This window comes from Eretmochelys imbricata, chromosome 8, assembly GCF_965152235.1.
Source record: "Eretmochelys imbricata isolate rEreImb1 chromosome 8, rEreImb1.hap1, whole genome shotgun sequence".
In the NCBI taxonomy this organism is placed as follows: Eukaryota; Metazoa; Chordata; order Testudines; family Cheloniidae; genus Eretmochelys; species Eretmochelys imbricata.
The window spans coordinates 98614196-98640517 of NC_135579.1; the positions used below are offsets into that span (position 1 = coordinate 98614196).

General features: G+C 41.5%; 1 protein-coding gene across 1 annotated transcript in view; it reads left to right on the forward strand.

Annotated features, from left to right (window-relative positions):
- FAF1 (Fas associated factor 1) overlaps positions 1-26322 on the forward strand; it is a 305001-nt gene that overhangs the window by 11265 nt on the left and 267414 nt on the right. Inside the window, exon 2 of the mRNA XM_077823839.1 lies at positions 21999-22067. Coding sequence (XP_077679965.1) covers positions 21999-22067 — 69 coding nt within the window. The remainder of the gene's footprint in view (positions 1-21998; positions 22068-26322) is intronic.

The following is a 26322-nucleotide window of genomic DNA, read 5'->3' on the forward strand; positions in this document are numbered from 1 at the left end:
CTTGAAGAGATTCTTCATACCACAGTAATCATGTCACCAGGTCTGCCAGTACACTCATGTAGGTATTTGGGGCAGTAGGTCACTGAAACAGACCTATCATACTGATTTAGGAGTGGTAGCAGTAGGCTTTTTCTCAAATGCCATGTAAATTAACACTTGTTATATTAGTGAAATTAGCTTTGATTCCTTCAACAAAGAAATATCATGATTATATCCATGACTCAGGAGCTAGGTATACATTTTCACTGAGCGAAAAAGGGGCGGGGGGGGGTTGTTTGGGTAATGGAAAATGCAACGTAAGTGTTTTTTTTATTTGTTTGTATGAAAAGTACTTTGGAAACCATCAGTCATGTGAAGAAACTGCACTTACCAAATTTGCTTATTTCTTTTTTTGGCTGGGGAAGGGTGGGTAGCCTACTTCATCGCTGTTGGAGTCCTGAGACTTTCTCGACTTTTAATATCCCTTGTTACTTCTAGGAAGACTGGAAAGGTTATACTCTTAAAAGAGAGAGCTGTTGACAAGTATAAGCACTCCTTTCCCATAGGACTGAGATTAATTTCCATAGCGTTCGAAGTCCTTGCTGGCTGAGGAATACATTGGGGCATTGCCACTAGGCCACCAGGTTTTATCTTAAAGGAATAGGAAATATGCTTGTGAATATGTAAAATTTACTCATTTGACTTTTTTGTGTTTCTAAAATTCAAATTCCATAATATGTACTAGTCCCTTGGGGGACTGGTCGAGGAGCGACCAATTCTTCCCAGAACAGGTTTCAATTTACATAAGAATGAGCTTTAATTTTTCCTCCCACAAGTGTTAAACGCTTAACAGCATCTCAATCAAACTCCCTGCAGTGGTGTCTGAAAATGGTTGGTCTCATATTTACTAGCACTTAACCAATATATTGGCACGAGTGGAACAGGAAGAGGGGACTTGATACGGGATTAATTTGCTACAGACAATATCGTTGTTAGTGTACAATAGGTGGTCAATGTCAGTCTTTGCATTTTTAAGCAGTTCATATGCATGCTGGAAAAGTGGTTTGCATGTTCAGTAAACCACCCTTTGAAACAGAAATCTTGTCCCTTTCTTTTTAGGGGAAAATGTACAGGAAAGTAAAGAAAAACACTTGTATAATTGTTCAAACCAAAGTGTTTAATCATAACTAGCAGCAGAATCTCACCAGAATATGCACAGTCAAATATCTCTGGCTCAAAGTGGGCTTAAAAGTATTGAGGAACATGAGACCTGCTACTGAAGTCAATGGGGGATTTTGATACTTACTTCAATGGGACTAGGATCAAGCCCTTAATCAGACAGATTATATTTTAACCTGTGTGCTCACATCAGAGAGTGATGGCTGTTGTCATTTTACATATGTCCTATTTTGCATTAACATTAGATCTGGCACTGACCACTGTAGGAAGACGGTATACTGGGCTGGATGGACCATTGGTCTGATCCAGTATGGCCATTCTTATGCTCTGGTGGAAAAAGTCTAAATCTGAAATACTTTCTCAGAGCCCCTGGTGATTACATGTAGGTGTGTTAAATGACCAGTTGCCTGGTTCATCTCTCTCTTTTCCAATATATAATTGTCTAGATGACCTATGTTAACATTTAGATGAGTTGTATTTCTTGTCAGATTAATTACACTGTTGTTCATTCTGTTAAAAAACAAGTTTGGGGCCAGACAAATGTTTTATAAATGTACTTTTGAAACTACAGAATGTTTGGTAAATGGAAGGTTGTATTTCCTTCTCTCTGTATGTATGAAGCTTGAGAGAACTTATTGAAGGGTGAGCAAAATACACCAAGAGTGAATTCCAAGGTAAATGAAAGTTGCAAAGGGTCACATTTGCTTTTATGGGAAAGATTTTTAGCTTTTAGAGAGTCTGCTCTTATAACATATCAGTAAATAACCGAATAAGGTGTATGCGTTGTCCACAATATTCGGGGTTTTGATAGGTTCCTCCGAAGTGCTTCTGTCTTCTCTAGTCTCAACTAACCTGAACAGTTCTGTCACTTGCAGATTTTGCCTCCTCACTAATCCCTTTTCTGATGATTAATTAAGAAGATTATACACCAGTCCTAGCACAGAACTTGTTTCTTAGCCAGTTTCTGATCCATGACTATACTTTGTTTCTCACATCCTAACTACATAATTTATTTAGACTTTCAAAGGGCCTTTGACAAATTACATCACAGGAGGGACTTTATCGCAGAGATTTGTAAGGATGCTGTACTCATGGGCACTCCCAAGAATATGCGAATAGCAATGTGATCTTAACACCTACGATAAATATCTCAGGACTGCAGACCACCTGTCAGATGTCTAGTTATCCCTAAAGCTGTGCCATTTAGTGTCCTGTATTCATTTTGCTAGCCATTACTTATATAAAATGTGGTTACTTGATGATGCTAACATAATTCTTGATATCTTCTTTGCCTCTAAAGCTTCTTTAGTGTAAAAGAAGAGCTGGTCAAGGAGCTGGTTGGAATTTCATAATAATCTCCTGAGAGAGAGCCTTGTTTTGTTATCTTCATAACTAGTGATGCTGCATTGGAATGCCACTAAGGTGGTGACAGTATCTCTCAGAGTGCAGGATTTAAGTAGGACTGCACCTGCTTGGAGACCAGGCCAACCATGTAGATAACCCAGGACTCTGTGTTTCAAGTAATTGGTGCCTTACCCTGCATGAATTCCTGCTTAAATAAAGAAAAGAACTTGTTACTTTGTTTTGAGCCCTGTTCAACACTCTGAAAGGGCTTAGTACATCTGATTTTTATATCTAGTATTGAAAGCTTTCTTGGTCCTCTTTGATTCAACACAAGTTCTGCATCTTGTGAGCCTGGTGTCGTCCTCAATATTTGAGTGGTACTTACGGTTCAGCTTACATCCCATAGCTCTGTTTCTTGCCTTTCTTGTATAACAGGAATAAGTTCCTCTAATCCATGAATTCATCTTTCTGTGGAAGCCCCAGCTTCTCTCTGGTGGTGGCAGGGCATGAAACCCCCTCGCCCCCTTTTTTTTAATGGGTGGAACCATTATGTGAACCTCAACTTATGACTGCCACAAAGTACCAGCATGAAAAAGCTGCGAAGGCTCCTCAGGTAGTTACTTGTCCCACATAGCCTGTATGAAAGGAAATGGCACATCAACTGACTGGACTAGAGAGCCATAAGTTATCCTTAACTTCAGAATGAATTGATTTGAATAGACAATGTGCAGTTCAAACCAAACCATGCTCTGCAGAAATCAAAGGCCTTTTACACTGGTCACATATCTTCAGTCCATCAGAGTAGACCATTGATGAGTCGTTATTGTGTGCCTGGCTGGTTGAGCAGCTCTTTCTCCTATGGGTGCAAGAACGCCTTCAGAAAATGTTTAGGCAAATCTGAAGTTTGTGGGAGATGTACAGTAAAGCTACAGTCTTGTTTTGAAGTTAACTCCTTGCTTGTTTTTTATTAGATAGTTTTTAAATTAGTATCAAACATTACAGTCCACCAAATTAGAATCTGAAGCACAGGGAGAGCAGCAGTTGCTTCTTAAGTCAGGATGTTCTAGTCTATTGCCACCTCAGCAGATTACAACCATGCTTCTGGGAATTTTTTTACCAGTTATAGCCTATTCATGTTTGCGAAACTTGAAAATTGATTGACAGAATTCTCCTTAAAGGGCATTGCTATAACTTTTGTTTTTGCAGTACTGTAACTGAATAACTGACACTTTAATTCACAATAATTCTGCTTTCTTTAAAAATACTTATTCTCTACTGCAAAGGGTACTTTTGTATGGAAAGCATCAATTCAGCTTCAGTTTTTATTTAATCTTCCTCTGTTTCTTATTCTCAACTGGGAATCTTAAGACTGTTAGTGATAACAATTAGTGGTTGTGGGAATTTAATCATATACAGCAGCATAATTTTACAGGGAGAATAAATCGCAAGAATTAGAAGATCTCTTAAAAACATATTCTCTTTTTATGCAACTGTTTAGTAATCATAGAAGATCAGGGTTGGAAGAGACCTCAGGAGGTCATCTAGTCCAATCCCTTGCTCAAAGCAGGACCAAACCCAAGTAAATCTAATGAAGAATAAGGGAAGAGAAATGTAGAATGTTTGTTTAAGGAGAACCCAAAAGGTTGTTAAATATTTTCTGTAAAGCTCTTACGAAGATCGGTAGGTCTTTAATCCAAAGAGTTTATAATCTAAATAGCCAACACTACAAAAAAAGGGGGGCGGATGGAGAGAGAAATGCCAATACAACACTATTCTAGAAGGAAACCCCCCTGAATAATTTGGCTATTTTTTCATAGTCTTCTGTGATGTATCAACTGTACTTTAAATCAAGAAACCTTCAAATATTAAGAGAAATAATTATGAAAGATAACGATGTGTAAAGTGGTTATATCCAGTCATCTCCTACTTTTATGTTCTGTCTGTTGTGTATCTCCTACTTTGGTCCTTCTGTTGTGTAAAGTTAAAATATTTTTTCTTATCTTAATTATTCAAATACTCAGATAATTGAAGGTAGGTAAGAGTACACCTTAAAGACTTTATAATATATCAAGGTGTCCAGGCAAGAAGTCTTGAAGCAGGAAAATTATAGCTTGGGCTACAAAGAGAGGATCACAGATCTTCTTTGCTAATGAGATTTTGAAAATTCTTCTTTGTTTGGGTTTTTAATTAACATTCCAAATAAAAGAAGGGAAAAAGATTGAGCCATATATCGTCCATCTCACAAGCACACCTGATCCGCGGACCTTTTGTACATGTAGCTCCCACTGAAGACTGTGGACGTTTTGTATGTATAGCAGCTGCAGGATTGGACTCATCTTTTAAGAGAGTTTGATGGGCAGAGTGAGATCCAACACGCAAAAGGGGAAGGAGAATTGAAGTTTAGTAGCTGGAAGTAATCATTCCTGACATTTTTAAACTTAGGGGTTCAGTGGGGAGAATTTAAGTGGGAGAAATGTGATCAACATCTCTGAATCTTAGCACTTGAACTGTGTCTGAATGTAATAAGTACAGGGAAAAATTCAACAGAACTCTAAACAAAATTGTTAGTCTGTGATCACTTTTGCTGCCTACAAATCATTCTGGAGAATGAACCGTAAACCTAAAAAGGGGGAATGAGCTACATGTCACTCTGACCTTGACAAACATGTGCCCCAGTCTTATAGTTTTACTTACGCAAGATGTTCAGGCTTGGCTTAAATATAGCCTCCAGTTTTGGGGCCAGTATTGTTTAAAAGCAATTTTGGTAAGTAGGATGGAAATAATCTTAAACTCTGCTCCCCCTCCCCCCCCCCCCCCTTTTTTTTTTTTTTTAAAAACAAAGCACATTGAAACTGTAAAAATGAGTGTATTAGCACTTCAGACTATTTTTATATGGTTTTCAGACTTCAGACCTGCAATAAATGTTTCACAGAGCAGGATCTCAGAAAATAAGTTCTTTATTTATTTAAAGACAATTTTAAAAATGGTCAGATTATTAAAACAATTTTAATAGATTCCAAGTCCAGAATTGACCGTTGTGATCATCTAGTCCAGGGGTGGGCAAACTATGGCTGGGGAGCAGGGTCTGGGGCTTGCCCCACTCCAGCGCTCTGGCTGGGGTGTAGGGTCAGGGGCTTGGCCCTGCTCTGACCGGGATGCAGGGTTGGAGTCGCACCACACTGCTGGGCCCCGCTCCAGCCGGGGCGCAGGGTTGGGGGCCACTCCACACAGCTCCTGGAAGCTGCGGCATGGCCCTGCGGCTCATAAGCACTTCAATGGGAGCTACGGGGGCGGTGCCTGCTGATGGGGCAGCGTGCAGAGCCACCTGGCTGCGCCTCCAGGTAGGAGCTGGAGAAGGGACATGCCACTGCTTCCAGTAGCTGCTTGAGGTAAGCGCCGCTTGGAGCTTGCACCCCTGAGCCTCTCCCCATGCCCTGCACCCCTGCCCCAGCCCTGATCCCCCTCCCGCCCTCCAAACCCCTCGGTCCCAGCCCAGAGCACCCTCCTACACTGCTAACTTCTCATCCCCAGCTCCACCCCAGATCCTGTACCCCCAACCAGAGGCTCACCCCTTCCTGCACCCCAACCCCAATTTTGTGATCATTGATGGCCTGCCGTACAATTTCTATTCCCAATGTGGCCCTTTATCAGTGATTTATCAGCAAACTTTATCAGTGATTTAATATTATATCGTTCTAAGTTTTTAAATCAAAATGTCATGTGGTACCAAGTCAAATGGCTTACAGAAGTATTAGTATATAACATCAGCATTATTACCTGTATGAATCAAACTTTTAATTTCATTTAAAACATCAAGTTTCTATAAGCCCATGTTGATTGATACTAATTATATTACCTTCCTTTTAATTCTTTATTAATATAATCCTGTGTCAGTCACTCCATTATCTTGCCCAGGATCAGTGTCAGGCTGACAAGTCTATAATTACCCAGATCATCCTGTTTACCCTTTTAAATGTTGGCAAAACATTAGCTTTCTTCCAGTCTTCTGGAACTTCCCCAGAGTTCCAAGACTTATTGAAAAATAACATTAGTGGTCCAGCGAGCTCCTCAGCCAGCTCTTTTAAAAATGCTTGGGTGCAAATTATCTGCACCTGTTGATTTAAAAATGTCTAACTTTAGTAGATGATGTTTAACATCCTCATGAGATACTAGTGGAATGAGATAATTGTTACCTTAAATTATACCAAAAATACCACAGTGGCTGAAATGTCATCTTGGATAAGATATATTTTAAGAGTGGAAAAAGATATTGGACTTGTCTGGAAAAATTATTTTTATTCCTTTCATGGTATTGTTTGTAGAGTTCTGCTCTTTTGTTTATCATCTTTGCTACTACTGGAAACATCCAATGTGCTTGAGTATCTGATATCAGAACAACTGCAGTTTCTCTACTGTCTTATCCATCTCTTTCTCTTTTCATGATGGACTATGTAGTACACCTGTTAAAGGAAAAGAATATGGGTCAGGAGACCTAGATGGTGTTTCCAGTTCTACCACTGTCACTTCAAGTACATTGGAAAAGACCCTTCACTTTTCTGTGCCTTGGTTTCCTAATCTGTAAATTTGAAATAATAATACCTATCCTCTTCTTGTAAAGCATTTTGCAACCCTTGGATGTAAGGTTTCAAATGTAGAACAGCATTCTAGATTCTGACTTTGATCACTATGTACTGAAGGTCTTAAAAAAAAAATCCAGATTGAGCAGGCATAGCAGTAATTATACTCAATTGAGTGCAGGGGACAGATTGTCTAAAGGATACAGCACTGTATTGGGACTTGGGAGACGTGGTTTCAATTCATGGCAGAGCCACAAACTTCCTGTGTGACCTTGGGCAAGTACCATAAACTGCCTCGTGCCTCGGTTTTCCGGCTGTAAAATGGGGCAAATACTGCCCCAATCAGCAGGTTTGTTGTGAGAGTAAAAGTCATCAATAATTGTGAGATGCTCAGATGTTGTGGTGATGAGAGCTTTGTAAGCGGTTGCAGAAGAGCAGCACTAAGCAAAATTTTATCCTGGCATAAATTCCAGGAGCTCTCCCAGTTCTCTTGAATGTTGGTGTTTATGATACCAGTAAGTATGCTGATACATTTTTTTTAAAGAACACTTTGCAAATCTGTGTCTACTTTACCAGATGACTCAATCTTCAAACTGCCTCTTTTGTTGTATTCACAGATATCTTTATTTGGGTGATTCTGATAGATGACTCTTCAATTTGACTTTCAAAGCTGGTGTGTCATGAAGATTTTTTTTTTTAATGTTTACCTTAGACAAGAAAGAAAAAAGCTTCTGTATTAAACACATAATTCATAGCAGTTAAGAACAAGCAATTTCTGTACATGCTGCTGAAATCCACCTGCTAAACTTCGGTTAGAAAAAAGTTCGGCAAGCTCTGTAAATCTGATAAAAATAAAATCTTTTTTTTAAAAAAAACAAACCTGAACAAACTCAACCAAACAGCCCCCTACGTATATATTATTTTTATATATAATAAAATGTTGGAGTTCAGAGAATGTCTTAAATGGTGAATTCCTCCTTCATTTTTTATACTAATGTGTTGAGCTATCAAAGAATTCAAGTCTTAAATAAAGGTTAGGCAATAGGGGTCTTTGAATGTAGTTGGTGACACAAATTAAAAAACAAAATAACCCCCTCCCCTCTTTTTCATGTATGGTTCTTCAAATGGTTAAATTACAAATGGAAATTTGGTATGCTTTGGTATTCTAGTGTTCTGATAAGAGGACAGCCAGCTGGAGTGTGTGCTTTTATTTTCTGTACACTCCCATGCCCATGCCATGACCCTGACTTGAAGAGATGTTTTCTATGGTAAGCTGAACAAAGAGTTCCAGGTAGATCCAGCATACTGCTCACCTGCGGGGTTCGTAAGAAATTGTACCAATCTTATGATGATCCTGTGATTGTTCTTGCTACACAACTTGTGATTCAGCAATGGCCTGTCATTTATTTGCTTCTGTCATATACAATGTAACTGAGTACCCACTGGAAAATTTTAAATCATACCATCATATTCTTCAGTGGAAACAATGTACAGCCACCTAATACTTTTTTCTGTACCTACATCTTAAGTCACCTGGATATTGATAAATTAGTGTCTAACTTTAGTTTGAAAAAATAGCAAAGTATCTTTTTTATTTTTTGTATTTTTTGTTTTAAAGTCTCATCTTCTTGCGTGCTAAGAATGTTTCATTTTATTTTCATGGAGTCTATTCCAGGTTTCATCTCTTTCCTTTTTCCTTTTCTGTTTTCTTTAGTGAAGCCTGTATTGTGTGTTTCCTAGACCAGTTGGAGAAGTGACTACTCTGACACTGCAGAACTTATTACTGAAGAGGACTCAGTGTGCTGTAGGCTTGTTAAAATTCTGCAATACAAGACTTAATTTTAAATCTGTGGAATTACAAATTAGGTTTTTGGTTTACAACTATAAGAATAGCAGTTCCACTCTAAGGTCTTAGTTGGATTTCTATTGAAATTCTGTTTGTGAAGGACAGGCTTTCTGTTTAGCTATTCTACTCGCTAAACGTTCTTAGACCACAATTTTCAAACTTTATACTTAAAATTGGGCAATTAAATCCATACTTCACTGATTTCCAGTTAGGCCACTTTTATTTATGTGGTTAACTTCAGGCACCTAAGTGCCAGTTTTAGGTGCCACTGTGATCCACAAAACCTCAGCTGCCACTGAACCCTGTAGATGCCGACACTCACTCAGCACCTACATTTCCGCTGTAAAAGTTCCCTAGGCACCTGGGTTTCTGTCCCTGGGCAAGCACACTGCTGCTTCACTGTAGGCTTCTGGACTTGTATCTCCTGCCTAAGCCCCACCATGATCCACAAACTGGGGGAAGATAGGTGGAGGAGTGCCTGTCTTGCCTGCGGGGCTCAATCCAGTAGGTGTGCTCTGTGCTACAGCTCTGAGCATGCCTACCAGATTAGGCCCCATTCAACATTTGTCTAGATGAGGCAATGGTGGTGCCCACCTTCTACCTTTTAGCCCAGTGGTTAGAGCACTTCCCTGGGATGTGGGAGATCCAGGATTAATTTGTCCTTCTGCCTGCTTGGATGAGAGGATATGAACAGGGGTTTCCCACCTCTTAGGAGAATGTTGTAACCACTGGGCTATAGGATATTCTGATTTGGGGCTCCCTCAATCTCTCCTGTTGAAGCTGTTCCACTGTGGATAAATAATTAACGAATCATTGGGCTGGAGAGAGAGTGAGAATAACTTCATAGCCTGGTGATTAGAGCTCCAATGGCTGAATCTAATGCCTAAATCCCTTTTGTGGATCTGGACCCAAGTTTGAAAATGTTGGCTTAGTGATTAATTTGAAATATGTTTTATTCCAGTACTGGGATTTACAAGTTGTTCATAATAATAACTTGCTTGACTGAGCAAATTACTATAATTCATGATTTTTACTTGCTTTAGTAAAATGTCGTGTTTTTTATTTTAGTTGACTTGTTGCAAAGGTAATTGTTTTAATGAGTGCATGGACTCCGAAAGCAGGGATTCTCCCTTATTAGTATGTCTGGCAATTTGGTGCACATGAGTAGGTGTTCTCCAGTTTAGGATTTGGAGGTAGTTACATTTGACTTCCAGTAGATGGCATTGGGAATTGCCCATTGACTAACTTCCAGATCTTCCTATTACTGGCCTTGTTACTGACTTACATCTTTGTGAGATATAGGAGAGGAAGTAGAAAGTTGTTTGTTTCTCCAGGTACAGGAAATCATTTGTAATTTTCTAAAATCTGGTCTCCAGGAAGCTGAGCCTTTCCCCCTCTAACCCTAACACCCCCTCCCCTTTTTGAGCATTTGTAACAGTGAATTCGCATCATAGAATGGGATTTTTCACCAGATTTCACTGTCTCCTTGCTATAAAAGAGTACTTTTTGAACATCTCATAGACCACTTTATTTGGCTGTGATGCCACAGTGCTGAGGTCTTCTTTCCTCTGCTGAGTAGTTTTCCAAAACAGAGTCAGAGACTTCAGGAGACTTGGCCCACCACAAAACAATGCCTCTGCCCTTCAGTATGCTTGGTGTAGCTATCCTGATACACCCCAGAACCAAGAAGATAGATTAGTAGAGTGGTTAGGTCCTATATCGCTTGTCTAGAAAGATACCTCCAGAGGGGAGATGTGTGTATGGGTTCTCAGTCTGGGGTTTGTGACCACTCTGTTCTTCCCATATTGGGAAGTGGAAGAGTGATTCCAGTTATATTCTCACAAGATGGGAAGGGGTTCCTGGTATGGAAAAAAATTGAAAATTACTGGTCTAGTGAGAAGGGCCCTGGACTGGGAGTTAGAAGTAGGTTGTGCTCCTGACTCTGTCATTGACCTCTCGTGTGACTTGGATTACATACTTCCCTTTTCCATGCCTCTGTTTTCTTCTGACATCCTTTGTCTTGTGTATTTATGTTGTAAGTTCTCTGGGACCAGCGGTGGGACTGTCTCTCGGTATGTGAATGTACAAAGCTAAGCACAGTAGGGCCTTGATCTTGGTTGGGCTCTCTAAGTGCTCCTGCAATACAAATAATAGTGGACGAATGTCATCCACTCATGTAGATGACAGCAGGGGCTCAAGCAGAGTCATGACAGCTACTGAACGTGAATTTCATGAGCATTTAAGGGTAAGCGATCCTTTGTCTGGCTATCAAGAATTCCCAGATTTTCCGTGATCTGGTATATCTGGGGAGACAGCTGTTTTTTCTTTTGTTGTCTCCTCTCGCTCCTGGTGACCATGGGTTAGTAACAAGGACAGTAATGCACATGCGTAGCCCTTTTCAATTTGGATTCCTGAATCTGTCTGCCTCTGATATTAACATCAGGCCAGGCTGTCTAGAAGACAGTTGATATTACACAACAAGCCCAGGAAAAAGTCCCAGAAAAGAGCCTTATCTCTGCCTCCTGATAAGTTTGAGACCAGGTCACAGAACAGCTGAGGCACTTGGCATTCAGAGTGAGCAGTTTTCTTCCCAGACGTTAGAGAGAGAACAGGGAATGCATTGGATGTGTTTGGTAGAAATGGATAAGGGAGGATGGCAATAGGGACAACAAATAAAAGAAAGCCTTTTCTTGCTAAACTACAGTGAATTGACTGAGCCGGCAATCCATAAGTGAAGGTTTATGGAGTGTGAAGAATGTCACCTTTTGCTGGATAGCCTCTGTCCTAGAGGAGCCAAAGATAGATGTGTTCCTGTCAGCTCACCTCAGGAAGGTGCAGAAATAATTCTCTGGAATAAGGGACCACAAGTTTCTGGCAGTAGAAGCATTGTACGATACACAGCCAGCTGACTTACATTTGCCACCGACTCATTGCTACCAAAGGTCATGTGAAAATGATGTGCTCTTTTTTTACAACAGGGATCAGTTTGCCATGTGGGCCTGTTCTTCAGGAGGCTAGCCTCCTGGTTGGTCCAAAGGAAATATAGGGAAGTCAGAAATATTACCAGCATCAGGGAGTGTGGGATTGCCATTTACCTAAATACAATAAATAGAGAATACTTGAAGATATAGCTTGGATTTATCATTGGCATATAGAACCAGATTGAATCATTGGAACCCTCCAGTCTGCTGAATTTTGCAGGGGATTTGTTAGCATGTGATTGTGATTAGCATGTGATTGTACATTAGTGGCTCATTAGTACATGGATCCTGTGAACAAGTGCTCATGTTTAGTCATCTGTATAGTGCTAGGATCCTAAAGCAGACCATATTGCTAACCTACTGGAGATGAAAGGTCCGGTGAAGAACCGAAATCTGGTGTTCATGATTCAAACTGATATACTCTGTGCCCCTAGACTCTGTATTTATTAGTTTGCATTTCAGGGAAACCATCTGTGAAATAAAAGCCATGTCCCTCTTGTTTAGTGAGAGCTTGCTGCTTGACCAAGACCAATAATACCACCCTTAGTCAGGGAATTCTACCAGCCTTTACGGCGCACTGGACCGTGATCAAGAAGCCTTTTTGATGTTTTGGTCTCTTAACTGCTGCTTGCTTGCTTACTTACTAATCTCTTCTTCAGGGGCAAGCTTATTGAGAAAGCTGGGGTGAGCAGACTTTTGGTTTCTACCACTGTTTTTAACCACTTCCACTTCGACCTGATTATAGCAATGAGACATTGGTTGCATTGATGAATGGTGGCCGTGGCAAGACATCCTCCCTCCGCCCAAGATTCTGTTTAAATTATCAGCGATTTCTGACACATGTAACATGAAATGCTGCTGGCTCACCAACAAGATCTGGCATCAGCGGATGGAGCTGTATTAAAGCTGACTTCATTCATTCCCCACTGCTGGATCCCAAAGGTGGACAGATTCTTCTCTTTCCCAAGCAGTCTCCTCTTTGGAGTCTTGCAGGGCTTAGCCCTGTTGCCTCTTAGTCAACGTTTATGTAAGTCTAGAAGTTAGATTGTGAAATGCCACGGTTATACTGCCAAAAACATGCAGAGTGTACGCAGCTCTTCTTCCTTGTCTCATCTAGCACAGACAGCACTGGGTTCCAAGTGTCTGAAGGAAATCCGAGTCAGGATGGAAGGAAGTTGGCTTAAGCGTATTCTGGTTAAGATGATTTTGCTAGGGAGAGGAAAATCTGCTGAGCATTTGGCAGGAGTTATGACCACACCCTTAAGGGTGTCTGTTGGATTCATTGCTGCTCTGGATACCTGCTCCTGAGGGAATTCTGTGCCAAAAAATTATGTGCACAGTATTTTAAAATTCTTCAAATTTTATTTGTCAATAAATGCATGTGGCTCCAGCATGGCAGTGGGGAGTACAGGCAACAGGCTGTATTGAGTGGGAGATCACCCTGAACACCCACCTCAAAGGGACTCGGCAGTGAGGCTGTACCTGACCCTGACACAATGCAAGGGCTGCGCCTGCCCCAGAAACTCCCCGGGGCCGTGCACCAGGTGTGGGTGGGCAGGCTCAGCCCAGCAGGATCCAAGTGTGGAGGGGCTTAGTGTGTGGGGGGGATCCAGGTGGGGGTGAGAGGTTTCTGTGTGGGGCAATCGGTGTGGGCGGCTCAGTGGGAGATCTGGATGCACAGAGGCTCATTGGGGGGGTTCTGGGTGCAGGGCCAATGGGACTCTTTAGGGGATCCAGGTGAAGGTGGTTGGGGCTTGGGGGGGTATTATTGTGGGGAGATGGGTCTCGGCAGGGGGGGATCTGGCTGGGTGTGTGGGGCTGAGTGGGGCTTTATGGGGTGCAGATCTAGGTGCAGCTGGTTGGGGATCAGTGTGATGGGGGTCTGGGTGTGTGGGGCTCATCAGAGGGATCCAGGTAGGTGTAGGGGGTAGGGCTTGTCAGGGTGAGGGTTCAATGGGCATGCTTAACAGGGGAGCCCCAGTTGCTGCTGTGGGGATGCCTCATGCTGGGCTCCTGCTTCCCCCTGCGATTCCCCTATCCCTTCTTCTTCTCCATCCCCCCTCCCCTCACTCCCACATTCTCCTCTCCCCTGCCCTATTCCACCCCAGTTCCTTCCATACCCCTCCTTACTCCCAGCCCCACCACAGGCACTCACTGTTGCACAGAAAAGAGGGCTTCCCTCATGCAGAAGGGGAGCGTGGCTGGCACTAGGACCCAGGAGGCGGAATACAGCTGCAGAGTCAGAAGAGCCCAGACAGCCTCCTTCAGTTGGGCAGCTCTGCGCTTCCAGAAATGGGAGAGGGGCAGTGTAACGTAACTCCGTGTGCCCCCCATGCCTCATCTCTGTTTGGAGGGTGTAATCCCCAACCCAAATTGCGCCCATGGTTGTCCTGCTCCACGCATTTTCCCTTTGCTTCCCTGCCGTTTTCTGCAGGGAAGCACAGGAATTCTGGGGGGGGCGTTTTCTGTGGGTGCGCAGTCATGCAGAATCCCCTCCGGAGTAGAGATCCTGATAGCAGCTGTGGCCAGAAATGCCTTTAATTTTATTGCTAGTTGAAAACTGCCCTTTCTTTTGAATGCAGATTTAGCCACATTCATTTGCATTTTTTCCACCTCCAGACTGGTTACCACAACATGCCCTACCTGGGTTTGACAGCAGAGTTCACATAGAAACTGCAATGGCTAATAACAAAGTGAACAGCTTTCTAAATAGATCAAACAGGAGAGGGAGAGAGCACACTGTAGTGCTACACGGTGCAGTTCTCTGACTTCTGTTTTATGTCTAGGGTGCTTCATTTTCCGTTAAAAATTTTTTTTCTGTGAATTTATCAGTGTTTATTACCACAACAACAAAAACGGGTGAAAATCAGTGCAAAAAAACTATTAATTTTTTTTTTGGGTTTATTTTGGTGGACAGAAAGACGGGGAGGGGAAGTATTCAGTAGATTAATGCTTTGAATTATGTTAATCAATGTGGTTTTCTGCAGAACTAAAACAGCACTCAGAACACACCACCTCTGAGTTTAAGAAAACAGTATATCTCTAATCCCCAAATAAAACTTTTCATTTGAATAAACAGTTTACTGTTGTAGACTTTGTAAATATTTATAGGCTAATAGTTCTGTTTAATAATTGGCCACACCATTTGCAGTGCATACGCTCAACTTAATCTTTTTCTCCATTTTTTTAAGAACTTTTGAATACTTACTTGTGTTCTGAAATGTATTCTGATACAGAGTTTCATTTTCTTCCCATTTTAGTGCATCAGATCTTTAAACCATTATCTCCTAACAGCTTGAAATACGTATGTGGTGTGCATCAGTTTTATCAGTACATTCAGATGCGCACGCACTTCAGAGCTTGCGTGCGTGCCTGTTTGTTGTTTTTTTGTTGTTGTTGTGTGTATCTTCTAGACCTGGGGTCACCAACCTGAGCCTGAGAAGGAGCCAGAATTTACCAATGTACATTGCCAAAGAGCCACAGTCATACGTCAGCAGCTCCCCAAACCCGCTCCCAGTACCTCCCACCCACCGGCAGCCCCTCTGGTCAGCGCCTCCCCCTCCCTCCCCACACCTCCCAGTCAGCTGTTTCATGGCATGCAAGAGGCTCTGGGGGGAGGAGTGAGGGCACGGCAGGCTCAGGGGAGAGAGCGGGAAGGGGTGGAGTGGGGGCAAGGCCTGTGGCAGAGCCAGGGGTTGAGCAGTGAGCACCCCCGGCACACTGGAGAGTTGGTGTCTGTAGCTCCAGCCGCAGAGTCGGTGCCTAGACACATGTGGCTCCAGAACCACAGGTTGGCCACCCCGGTCTAGACTAATACATAGCCTCACTTCAACAGGCGGCTTTGCATATACACACCGACTAATGTATTATCATCATGCGTATATCTCATGAAATGTATTGTATTTACCTAATAAAACAAGTTATTTTTTATATATTTGAATGATACAAAAGTAGGGTGAACATCAGAAAATACTGAATAATATTTTTTGTAAAACCTGGGAATTTTTCAGAAAAAATCAGTTTAAACTGAAAACGAAGGGGCTTACCTATGTCAAATCCTTCATGATCCTGGTCCTGATCTATGAAGAGGCTAGTCCCCAGTTATCTCAGAGATGGTCTTTTTTCCATGCCTCATCTTGACAGTTAGTCAGTGGGAGCATTGTATTTGGTGGTACTCAAGGTCAAAGGAGGTACAGAATGACTTTTTATCTATTTTGGCAGACCAACTTCTAAGTGATTTAACTCAAGATCGCAACCGTACTCTTTTTTTTTTTTGTATCATCACACAAGCACCCATCAGTTTTCTCCTGCCCTTCTGCTTATTCCTGAATTGTCCTTTCTGATGCTGTATGCTGCATAACTTCCTCTCCACCCAAGCCTACTTATTTCCACAATCTCTCCAACAATGACCCTGACTACCATCACATTAACCAAATAAAGAAATAGACTCCCAATGTTATGCAGCTCTTTATTTAATTATTCTTCCCTATGATATATATTTTCAGCTGGCCCTGCATTATCATGTCATGTAAAATTTAAGATTGTCTGGTCATGGTTAATGCTTTTGTTTCCTTGTAAAGTGCCACTCACACCTACAGTGGTAAATGGAAACTTGGGTAATAGATGAGTGGTGGCAGGTGGAGGAAAAGCTTTCCAGGGGAATCTCTGACAGAACCAAACTGGGTATTAGTAATCTCACAGACTCTGTTCAGCTGGGGAGCGGTTCTGAAGTCTCACTTGGTGTAAGTCTAAATCAGAAGTTAAACAAAACTACCTGTTTCATTGTTACATCAGTATTTAAGTTACGGCCCTTCAAAAATGCTGTGTTGCTATTATAGATGGTGAAAACTCAATCTTAAAACTTCCAAAAGTGAGGTTCTACTTTGAAAAGTGACTTTGATCTTGTCTACATAGGGGCTTTAATATGCACTGAACTGTAGTGCGCTTGTCTGCAGTAGATAAACTGCCGTGGTAGCATACACGCAGACAGCTGTTTCCTGTTTCAATTTGTATAATTGTGTACACGCAAAAGGGACTTTGTGTGAAGTAAGTGTGTGGCATTCTGGGTGGGTATTCCACTGTCCTTTTGCTTTGCGGCTGGGCTTGTGCATTCTGAGATTTTTCTCATGACACATAGTGGGATATGCACTGAAAGACAACAGAATTCTGGGACTTGGGGGGGGGGTGTCAAACTCCAAAACTCCCATGATTCCAGTCCTGCTGTTTAATGTTACTGCCAATTTGAGAGGAAACTGCCATTTTCAATCTGCTGCCAGCCAGTGTGGAGAAAACAATGCTTCCCACAGTGATGCTGACGATTGTGAATATGCAGAAACCATTGGTAGGGAGGTGTTGTTTGAGTTCTCTACAGTGAGTGGCTTTGGTTTTGGATTTCAGCCACTGTGCAACCAAGCACTTCCTGCAACCATGGCTGTGCCAGCAGGAGCAGGGAGAGGAGGAGGATATTGAGCAAGTGCTCCTGCACAAACTTTCCTTGGAGCAGCTTCACACAGTGCAGTGCCATTTCTGGGCTTGAGAAAGAAGCAATGGCTGGGAAAAGATTGTTCTGTAGGCCTGGGGTGGTGACCAGTAGTGACACCAGAATTTTAGGCTGACAAAGGCAGCTTTCCCACAGATCAGTGCAGAGCCCACCCCGAAGCTGTAGAGGCACCATAGCAACATATGAGTTCCTAAAACTGTTCAGAAACAGGTTACCATCACCATCCGGAGGCCACTTCCGACTCATTGGTCAGTAGCTATTTAACTTGGCATGGGTGGATTGACTGACCAGGGCCATTTGTGATACAGGTATATACTGTTATGAAAAAGGTACTGATGCACCATGTCATAAAGCCTGGAAGGAGGTTATTGATTGTGTTGCACAAATGGGGTTCCCAAATTGTTTTGGGGCAGTTAATGGGATGCATGTGCCCCCTGCACTCAAGGCCTCAGAGTTTATAAACAGAACGGGATTTTTCTCCATGATGCATCATGGCCTGATTGGCAGGGTAACGTACATAAATGTAGAGGGGTCTGGAAATGTCCACAATGTTAGGACTTTTGATATTCATAGCTGCTTGCCTTAATGAATTCTGAAAGATTTGCTCCAGGATCACTATGGACATTAATGGTGTTAAGTATCAGAGGGGTAGCTGTGTTAGTCTGGATCTGTAAAAGTGGCAGAGTCCTGTGGCACCTTATAGACTAACAGACATATCAGAGTATAAGCTTTCGTGGGTGAATACCCTCTTCGTCGGATGCATGTCACGCCTGTCAGTCTGGGAGACCCATCCTATCCTCTGCTTCCTTGGCTGTTTGAAGCCATCTACAGGGCACTTGGATAGAAGAAAGGAGCTGTTTATTGCCTGAACAGTTGTAGGATGACAGTGGAGTGTGCATTTGGCAGGTTGAAGTGTAGATGGTGCTGTCTCATGACAAGCTTATAGGCTGCAAAGCACTACCTGCCTCAAATTATAGCTGCATGCTGCTGGAGGCTTGGTTTTCATCCCTGACCTTCCTATGAAGGTTTCTGAGCTCTTTGCTCTTGATGCGGCACTGCATAGCATCCCAGCTGTGACCCTCATGGCCATCTACTTAGCGATGGATGTGAATGCATCTTTCAGTGCTTGCTGGTAAGCACTACCTGCACCGTTGCATCTCCTGAGATGATGAGATCAAGGATCTCTACTTGGCTCCAAGCACATGCATACGCTATGGTGTAACACAGCTATATTAATACCACTATAATGCCAAAGTATTCAAATTCCGGAGCAAATTGACCAGTCCTGGCTGCATGCCAGCAGTTAAATGGGGTGCTACATCCAGTCAACTTGGCCCTGGTACAGTGGAGAACACACAGGTAAACAGACGGATTGGTCATGATGGGGACGTAAAGTGTGGAATAGAAGTTGGAGGACTGTCAAAATAGTGTGAAAGAGCATTGTGTGCATGAGTGCTAGTTAGCACTAACTCAGTACGTAGTGAACTTACTACACCTTGAAACTCTGTACAGTTACTGTGCTTTAAGGATTTGCATCATGCAAGCAGGGCATTTCAATGTGCACAACTGCCCTATGTAAAGATGCCCCTATGTTGTTTGACAGATTTTGCTTCCTTTGTGTATTCAGAGTTACATTTGTTCATTTTAGTGATTGTTTATTACTTCCTGGTGTACTCCTGTTACCTTTATAGGCTAAACATCACTATGAGAAAATGAGTAGGATTCTATTCTGAATGGTATATCAACAGAACTGTTAAGAAATTAAGTTTCAACTGCATGATAAACTCAGACTTCAGTTACTCGTGTGACAACTGTATCCTAAATCAAAGAGCAACATTGGACTTGAAGAATCTGTAGTGCTGATGGAGACGTGAGTCAGAACACAACTTGACTTTCAGATGTCACCTGGAGATTGCAGGGTTGACATTTAAAAAAAAAAAAAATCACCTTTTTACTTGTAAGCTGACCAAATTTGATATTGTAGTTAAATGACTCAGAGGCAGAATCCCAGAATGGAAAGAGACTTCAAAAGTGATAGAATAGAACTGAACTTCAATGGAATTTAGCAACATGTGATTTATAAGGTGCTGAGAAAACAGAAGTTAGTCACTTTTTAATGTAAATAATTATCATTAGCACTTGATTCTTCCCTGGGCTACTATAAAGTATCTTGATGATTTTAGGTTGTATTTGACTAGGCAGGTTTTACACCTAACTCTGAGTATCTGAACAGTGACTAGTTTGATTTTTAAATAGTCTTAAGTGGTGTGATTTCAGTATAGAAGCATGAATGTCTTAAAAAAATCACACTTTTTTTTATTGAGGTATTTGTCTTAATTACTGTAATTTCAACTGGAAAAGGCAAGTAAACAAATTTTGTGCTCTCTTGTGATAGAACTACCAAGGACGACTTCTTTCTTGGGATTTAGACCATTTTTCGAAGTGATTGGTGTTTATAACTCTGAAATTCTACTGTAAATCTCAGAGTTACGAATTGACCGGTCAACCACATAATTCATTTGGAACCAGATAAGGCAGCAGCAGCAGAGACAAACAAACAAAAAAGCAAATACAGTACAGTACTATGTTAAACATAAACTACTAAAAAAAATAAAAGGAAAGCAGCATTTTTTCTTCATAGTAAAGTTTCAAAGCTGTATTAAGTCAGTGTTCAGTAAACTTTTGAAAGAACAACCATAACATTTTGTTCAGAGTTATGAACGTTTCAGAGTTCAACCTCCATTTCCAAGGTGTTTGTAACTCTGAGGTTCTACTGTTGTATTTTAGAAGTGATAATATTGGGCCTGACTTTGACTAGTGGGAGTTGTGAGTGCTTAACATCTCAGAAAAATCAGATCCCTTTATTTTAAGGTGTTTGTCTAACCTGCTCTTAAAAGTCTCCAACGATGGAGATTCCTCAACCTCCCTAGGCAATTTATTCCAGTGCTTAACTCTCAGGGTGGTTAGGAAGTTTTTCCTAATGTCCAGCCTAAACCTCCCTTGCTGCAATTTAAGCCCGTTGCTTCTTGTCCTATCCTCAGAGGTTAAGGACAACAATTTTTCTCCCTCCTCCTTGTAACAACCTTTTGTGTACTTGAAAACTGTTATGTCACCTCTCAGTCTTCTCTTTTCCAGACTAAACAAACCCAAATTTTTCAATCTTCCTCATAGGTCATGTTTTCTAGACCTTTAATAATTTTTGTTGCTCTTCTCTGGACTTTCTCCAGTTTGTCCTCATCCTTCTTGAAATGTGGCACCTGGAACTGGACACAATATTCCAGCTGAGGCCTAATCAGCACAGAGTAGAGTGGAAGAATTACTTCTCATGTCTTGCTTACAACACTCCTGCTAATACATGTATGTAGAAAGAGAGGCAAAACTGACTTGTGCTGGATTGTGGTAAAGAGATTCATTCCAGAAAAAAATAATTGGGTACCAAATCTTTCACACTTCTCCCCATGGAACACTTGTATGATAGACTGCGTTAAATAATGAATTAATCAGTTATTTGGCAATCTATGAGAAGTGATTTCTCAGTGGCAAAGCTGAGAGTTATGCCCTACCTGTTGGAAGTTGAACAGTTGAGGAAAATGTAGGTACTGTATCTAAAAGCAAGTGGCATGCTGCATGTGGATTGTAAATAGAACAGACCTCCTGCTTTGAATTGGGAGTTTGAGCTAAAATCTACAGTACCATTTCACTGTGAATTTATTACCATCAATTAAAAAATATTTACTCTTAACTGTCAAGGTTATACAAATGGAGATATTTGTAACGCTATGGTTTTCTTTCTCCTCCCCTCCCGCCTCCAACTCCCAACCACAAGTAAAAGAATTCTCTCTAGCCTCACTGGCAAATCTATAATCTTCTCCAAGTGAAGGCTTCACTGTAATGACAACCCCAAAGATTCTGCTATAATAAGAAATCCCAGCACTGTAGGTTCATTAGACGAATTGTGTGGTTCAAGAAAGGTATGGTGTAGGGACAGAGCAACATGGATATTACCTATAATGAAGTACTTAAACCTTATACATTCAATTGGACATATTTTTGAATATGCTAAAGGAGTGTTAGTCAGTTTTTGTGATCAGAGATTAGGAAGGAATTATTATTATTTTATTTTTGTTCTTGTTTTTACTAAAAATTTTAAAAATGTTTAGACTTGATATGGCAGAACTCTCCATCTTAGGTTCTTGTATATTACTTGAATTATGGTAGTATCTGAGTATCTCACAGTCCTTAAAGTATGTCTCCCCAGACAGTCCTGTGCCATAAGGAAGTACTATTATCCCCATCTTTAACATGGGTGACTGAAGCACAGACAGGCTAAGTGATTTATGCTGGGTCACAGAGGAAGGCTGTAGTTGAACATGGCTTGAACCCAGGTTTCCCAAATCCTACACTAGCATGCTAGCCTCTGACATAAACTGTCCTTTTTTTCTCCTATCATCACATGGTTCTAGGCTTCAGAGACCCATGCTTTGGCTTTGGCTGTGCTACTTAACTTTTAAAGAATTAATATTGATCTGAATTCTGATTAAATCAACATTTTTTCCCCCTCCATTTAATGCTTTTTTTTTTTTCCCTTTTAGGCATGTACCGGCATTGAAAATATTGATGAAGCTATTACGTTACTTGAACAAAATAACTGGGATTTAGTGGTAAGTATGTCTAAGAAAATGATTTTGTAGCACAAGTTCATATACTTGTTGGTACTGTCTAAGCAAAACTTGAATTGAATGTGTGACTTTTTTCCCCCGTTAAATACATAATTCATAGGAGAATTAAGTACTTGTTGATTAGATCCAAGTGTAACTTTGTATGTATACAAAAATTAAAGGTAACCTTTTTAAAAAAAGACAACTTGTATAAGATATAAGAATTTTCAAGGATTTAGTTAGTACCCGTGAGAAAAATGGGAGGTAAACCACTTTCTTCAAATAAGCTATTTTTTGAATGGCTTAATTTTGGCACTGCAATTTTTTTGCTGCTGCCATTTATTTGTATTACAGTAGTGCCTACTGGATCAAGAATCAGCTCGCCCTACTCTCCCTCTCCACTCCTCTTCCCCCCCACCTTTCCCTCCAGTTTTGGTGTTGTCCAGACACTAGTAAAAAGACAGTCTCTGTCCCAGGTGTCACAATCTATGTTGTAGCAAGACTCAATGTGTAGATGAGACAAACATGGCAGTGGGCAGGCAGGCAAGGTATCAGAAAAGTAAGCAAATCAATGTGTATTAAGCAGAGATATTGGCTCACTGCCTGCGTAGGGGTTGTGATCTGGTAGTACTCTATAAATATTGTAGGAGAGGTTAGTCATAAGGAGGAATTTGAAGGATGCTAAGGTAGTGGCTCAGTGATGTTGTCAGGGCGGTTTTCCCATTCATGAGGCATGGTCTTTCTTTTTTTTTTTTTTTTTTTTCCCTCCCCCTTAACTTTTCGCTGTTGCTGGTTATCTTGATACCTTCCTCTTATAGATGCCACAGAATTGGAATAATAATGTGGTTTTTCTTAGTAAAGCCAGGTAGGTCATTATGAAAATAAGATTTTGGGAAGATTTTAAAGAAGTTAATTAAAAAAATTAAGTACTTAACAATTTTCCTTCTATAGAATAATTGCACATTTGTAGTGAGTCTGTGAGGCAGCTACTGACCTGGATTCTCCGTGTCCACAAAAGCAGGAAAAAAAATGCAAAATGGAGCTATTACAATACAGGACTGTTGGTGGTTGTTGGGGTTTTTAAGAGACTGAAGATAGGATAGCACATTTTGAAAATGAAATAGAGTAAAATAAAGTGGCCTTTCTTAATTAAACTTTACATAAAGCATTTTAAGGTTTTTGCCAAATGATATCACACCCCCCCAAAAAAAACCAATAGACAGCTGTTTCATGTATCCAACCAAGGTAATCAGAAACCTTTACATTGATTATTTCGTGCAATTAAAAATAGATACTGTGATAGGATGTTGTCATGACCTCATGTCTCCTGTCTTGAAAGTAAATGTCTGTTTGCTTCACCACTTATACAGCAGGAGGAAACTCCTATGCATTTTATAGAGGTAAAAAATACTCAGTTTGATGCATTAACCATGTATTTTAAAGTCTGGATGTGGGAAAGGGGGACTGTAGTGTATTACAAGTGCTTGTGAGTCTGGCTGACAGAACTGTGATGAAGAATTATGAGAACAGCTAAGGAGCTCAGTCTTATTACTGATCTTAACTTGATGGCAGAACATCCCACGATGCAATGTCAGAGATGCAAGACTGAACAGAAAGGGGGAAGTGAATAGATGAAGCTGTGAGAGCTGATAAAGTTACGTAGAAATAAAATTTATGGGGCAAAGAACTGATTCAAGAGACAGCCTTGAAGAAGACAGATGGAAAGTTAGAGAGGGAGGAAGATGAGCAAATAAAGGAGATGCTGAAGGAAAAATTGGAGCGGTACGGGGAGAACAGGGGGAAAAAGAGAGGTGGGCAGTGTCCTGTGAAGGAAGAGTGATAAGCTGTTTCTGAGCCAGTGCATAAATCAAGAAGTGTGAGAATGGAGAAGAGGCCCATGGACTTCAATGGCAGTAGGGTTACCTTTTGATGAGAACAGTCCTGGTGGAGGGAAAGGAGTGAAAGCCAAATTGCAGTGTGCTAATAGGGAATTGGAGGAGAGGAAATCAAGGTGGTGAGTGAGAGAGCATGTTTAAGAAACTTGAAAGGAGAATGGAAATGGGATGGTAGTTAGAGGCAGGGTCAAATGTCAGGTTGTCTAGGGCAGGGCTACTAGAGCATGTAAATAGTGGAGATGAGATAAGGGGCGGGGTAGACTTATGAGTTAAGGCAGCAGTTCAGTTGTAATTTGTGGTGTAGGAAGTCTGCCTGGTCCCTGAACTTACCTCCAGAGTTGCTCAGTGGCACAGGCGCAAGGTTAAGCTAGGTTTGGGGAACAATGGGATGAACAGGAGTGGCAAAGGAAAGGGGTGAGGGAGGAATTTAGAGAGTGGCCATTTTCAGAAAAGTGATGAAGTAAAATATAGCACCTTGTCACATGAGAGGGTTTTCCATTAGTTTTCATGAAAGGATTCTCTTGCCAGTTAGTGACTCTAGATATAGAATCAGAGTTGTTACATAGGTCATGTCATGACCTAAGGCAACTCTGAGGCAGGTCTCCAAAATGTTCAGAGTTTCTTCCTGAACTATATAGCGCAAATGGGCAGCATTTAGAACTTCAGGAGCAGCCTTCTGTCCACAGTCTTGTGCTCAGAACTTATCATCTGGTGTGTTGTCAGGTGAACTTCAATAGGGTATCCAGAAAAATTCAAGTGTTTAAATAGGAAGCCAAGTGAGTCATGCAAGAATGTGGACAATCTCTGCTCCAGGACACTCTTGCAACACTAAGAAATGCAAGTCAAGCAAACATAAGCCAAAGAAGTTCTAGTCTAATGGCAGGGAGTGCATTTGGACGTCATTCAGGCTACCTGTGTCATCTTCGCTCCATTTCACCCTAAAGGTGTTATGTAGAGAGGAAACTAGGTGGATGACTCATGGCCACCTATTTCCTCCTGAATTCTATGAGGCTGTGACCACAAGTGTCCTGTACTCTGGGACACCAGCTGACGCAAGAAGAAAGCAAGGACTGAGAGTGAGACTGAATGCAAAACGGATCCGAAGATGGCAGTAGTCATGTACTTCCTGGTAGAGGCCGAGAGAGAATTTAAATTTGAGTGGGTGGAACTAGCGAAACGCAGATGCTTCAGAAAAATGTGAAGGCATTTTTACAGCTTTTCTAAAGATAAACAGGATGACATCAGTACTTTGTCTTCTGCATTGGTTCAATGGCTACCTTGTGGTGTCCAGATGGAGTTTAATATGTTGGTTTTGACCTGTGAAGCCATAAATAGACAGTGCCCCCATCTCTGTGCCATTCAGCTGCAATTGCTAGTAGCAGAGGTGCTTGGACTGGAGTCTTTTTTTGTATAAAGGAGAAGCTGGTGGCAAGGGTGGCCTCAGAGAGGCTCTCAACCTTTGAATTAGCCCATAGTCCAAAACAGCCCATGCATATATGTGTGTGTGTGTGGGGGGGGGGGTGTGAGGTTTGTTTTTTTTGCTTTGTTTGCTTTTTAATGGGCATACTTCAAGGGTTATCTCTTGACACAAGCTTTTACAAGGGTCTTTGTGTGGTGAAGGATGGTATTAGTTTGTAAAATGGGCTACCATATGATTATGATTATTGCTGTTTGATTTTTGAGGGTGTGGGGAGAAGCTTCTGATTTTGTTAAGGCCTTTGATTTAAAATCTATTAAAATGCCACTGAGTGATTCTCGCAGTGGAGGGAATTATTCTTCTGTACTACGTAAGTGAACACTATTGAGTCCTGTATCTTTTAGACTTTCAATCTTGATTTTAAAAGTAAGTGATGATGAATTTACTACTACTACTTCTTCAGGTGCTTGTACATGTCCCTTCCATTGTAGGTGCATGTGCTTGCCACATGTACTGCTGCTGGAAGTTTTTCCTCCAGGGTATCCGTAGGGGACTAGCTCTAGCACCCTCTGGAGTGGCGCTTGTATGTGCCGGTATAAGGGACGTTACCGGCCCCCTCCGTCCCTCAGTTCCTCCTTACCGCCACTGTTGGTGCTGGAATGCTCCCCTTGCTCTAACAAGTGGTTCTCCAAACTTCTCTTATGTAAATAGTTGCGGTTAGAGATAGTTAACAGTTCCTAATAGTGTTAGTATACTTTAGTTTGTAGTTTCCCGAGGGACTTAGCCCAGGGACAGGACATGCCCTCCTCCCCGCGCTTCAAGCCGTGCGATTGCTGTAAGAAGCCCGTGTCAATCAGCGATCCATATCTTAGTTGTTTGAAGTGTCAGGGTGAGTCTCACATTCACAAAAAATACCATATTTGCAAGGGATTCAAGCCCCAGACCA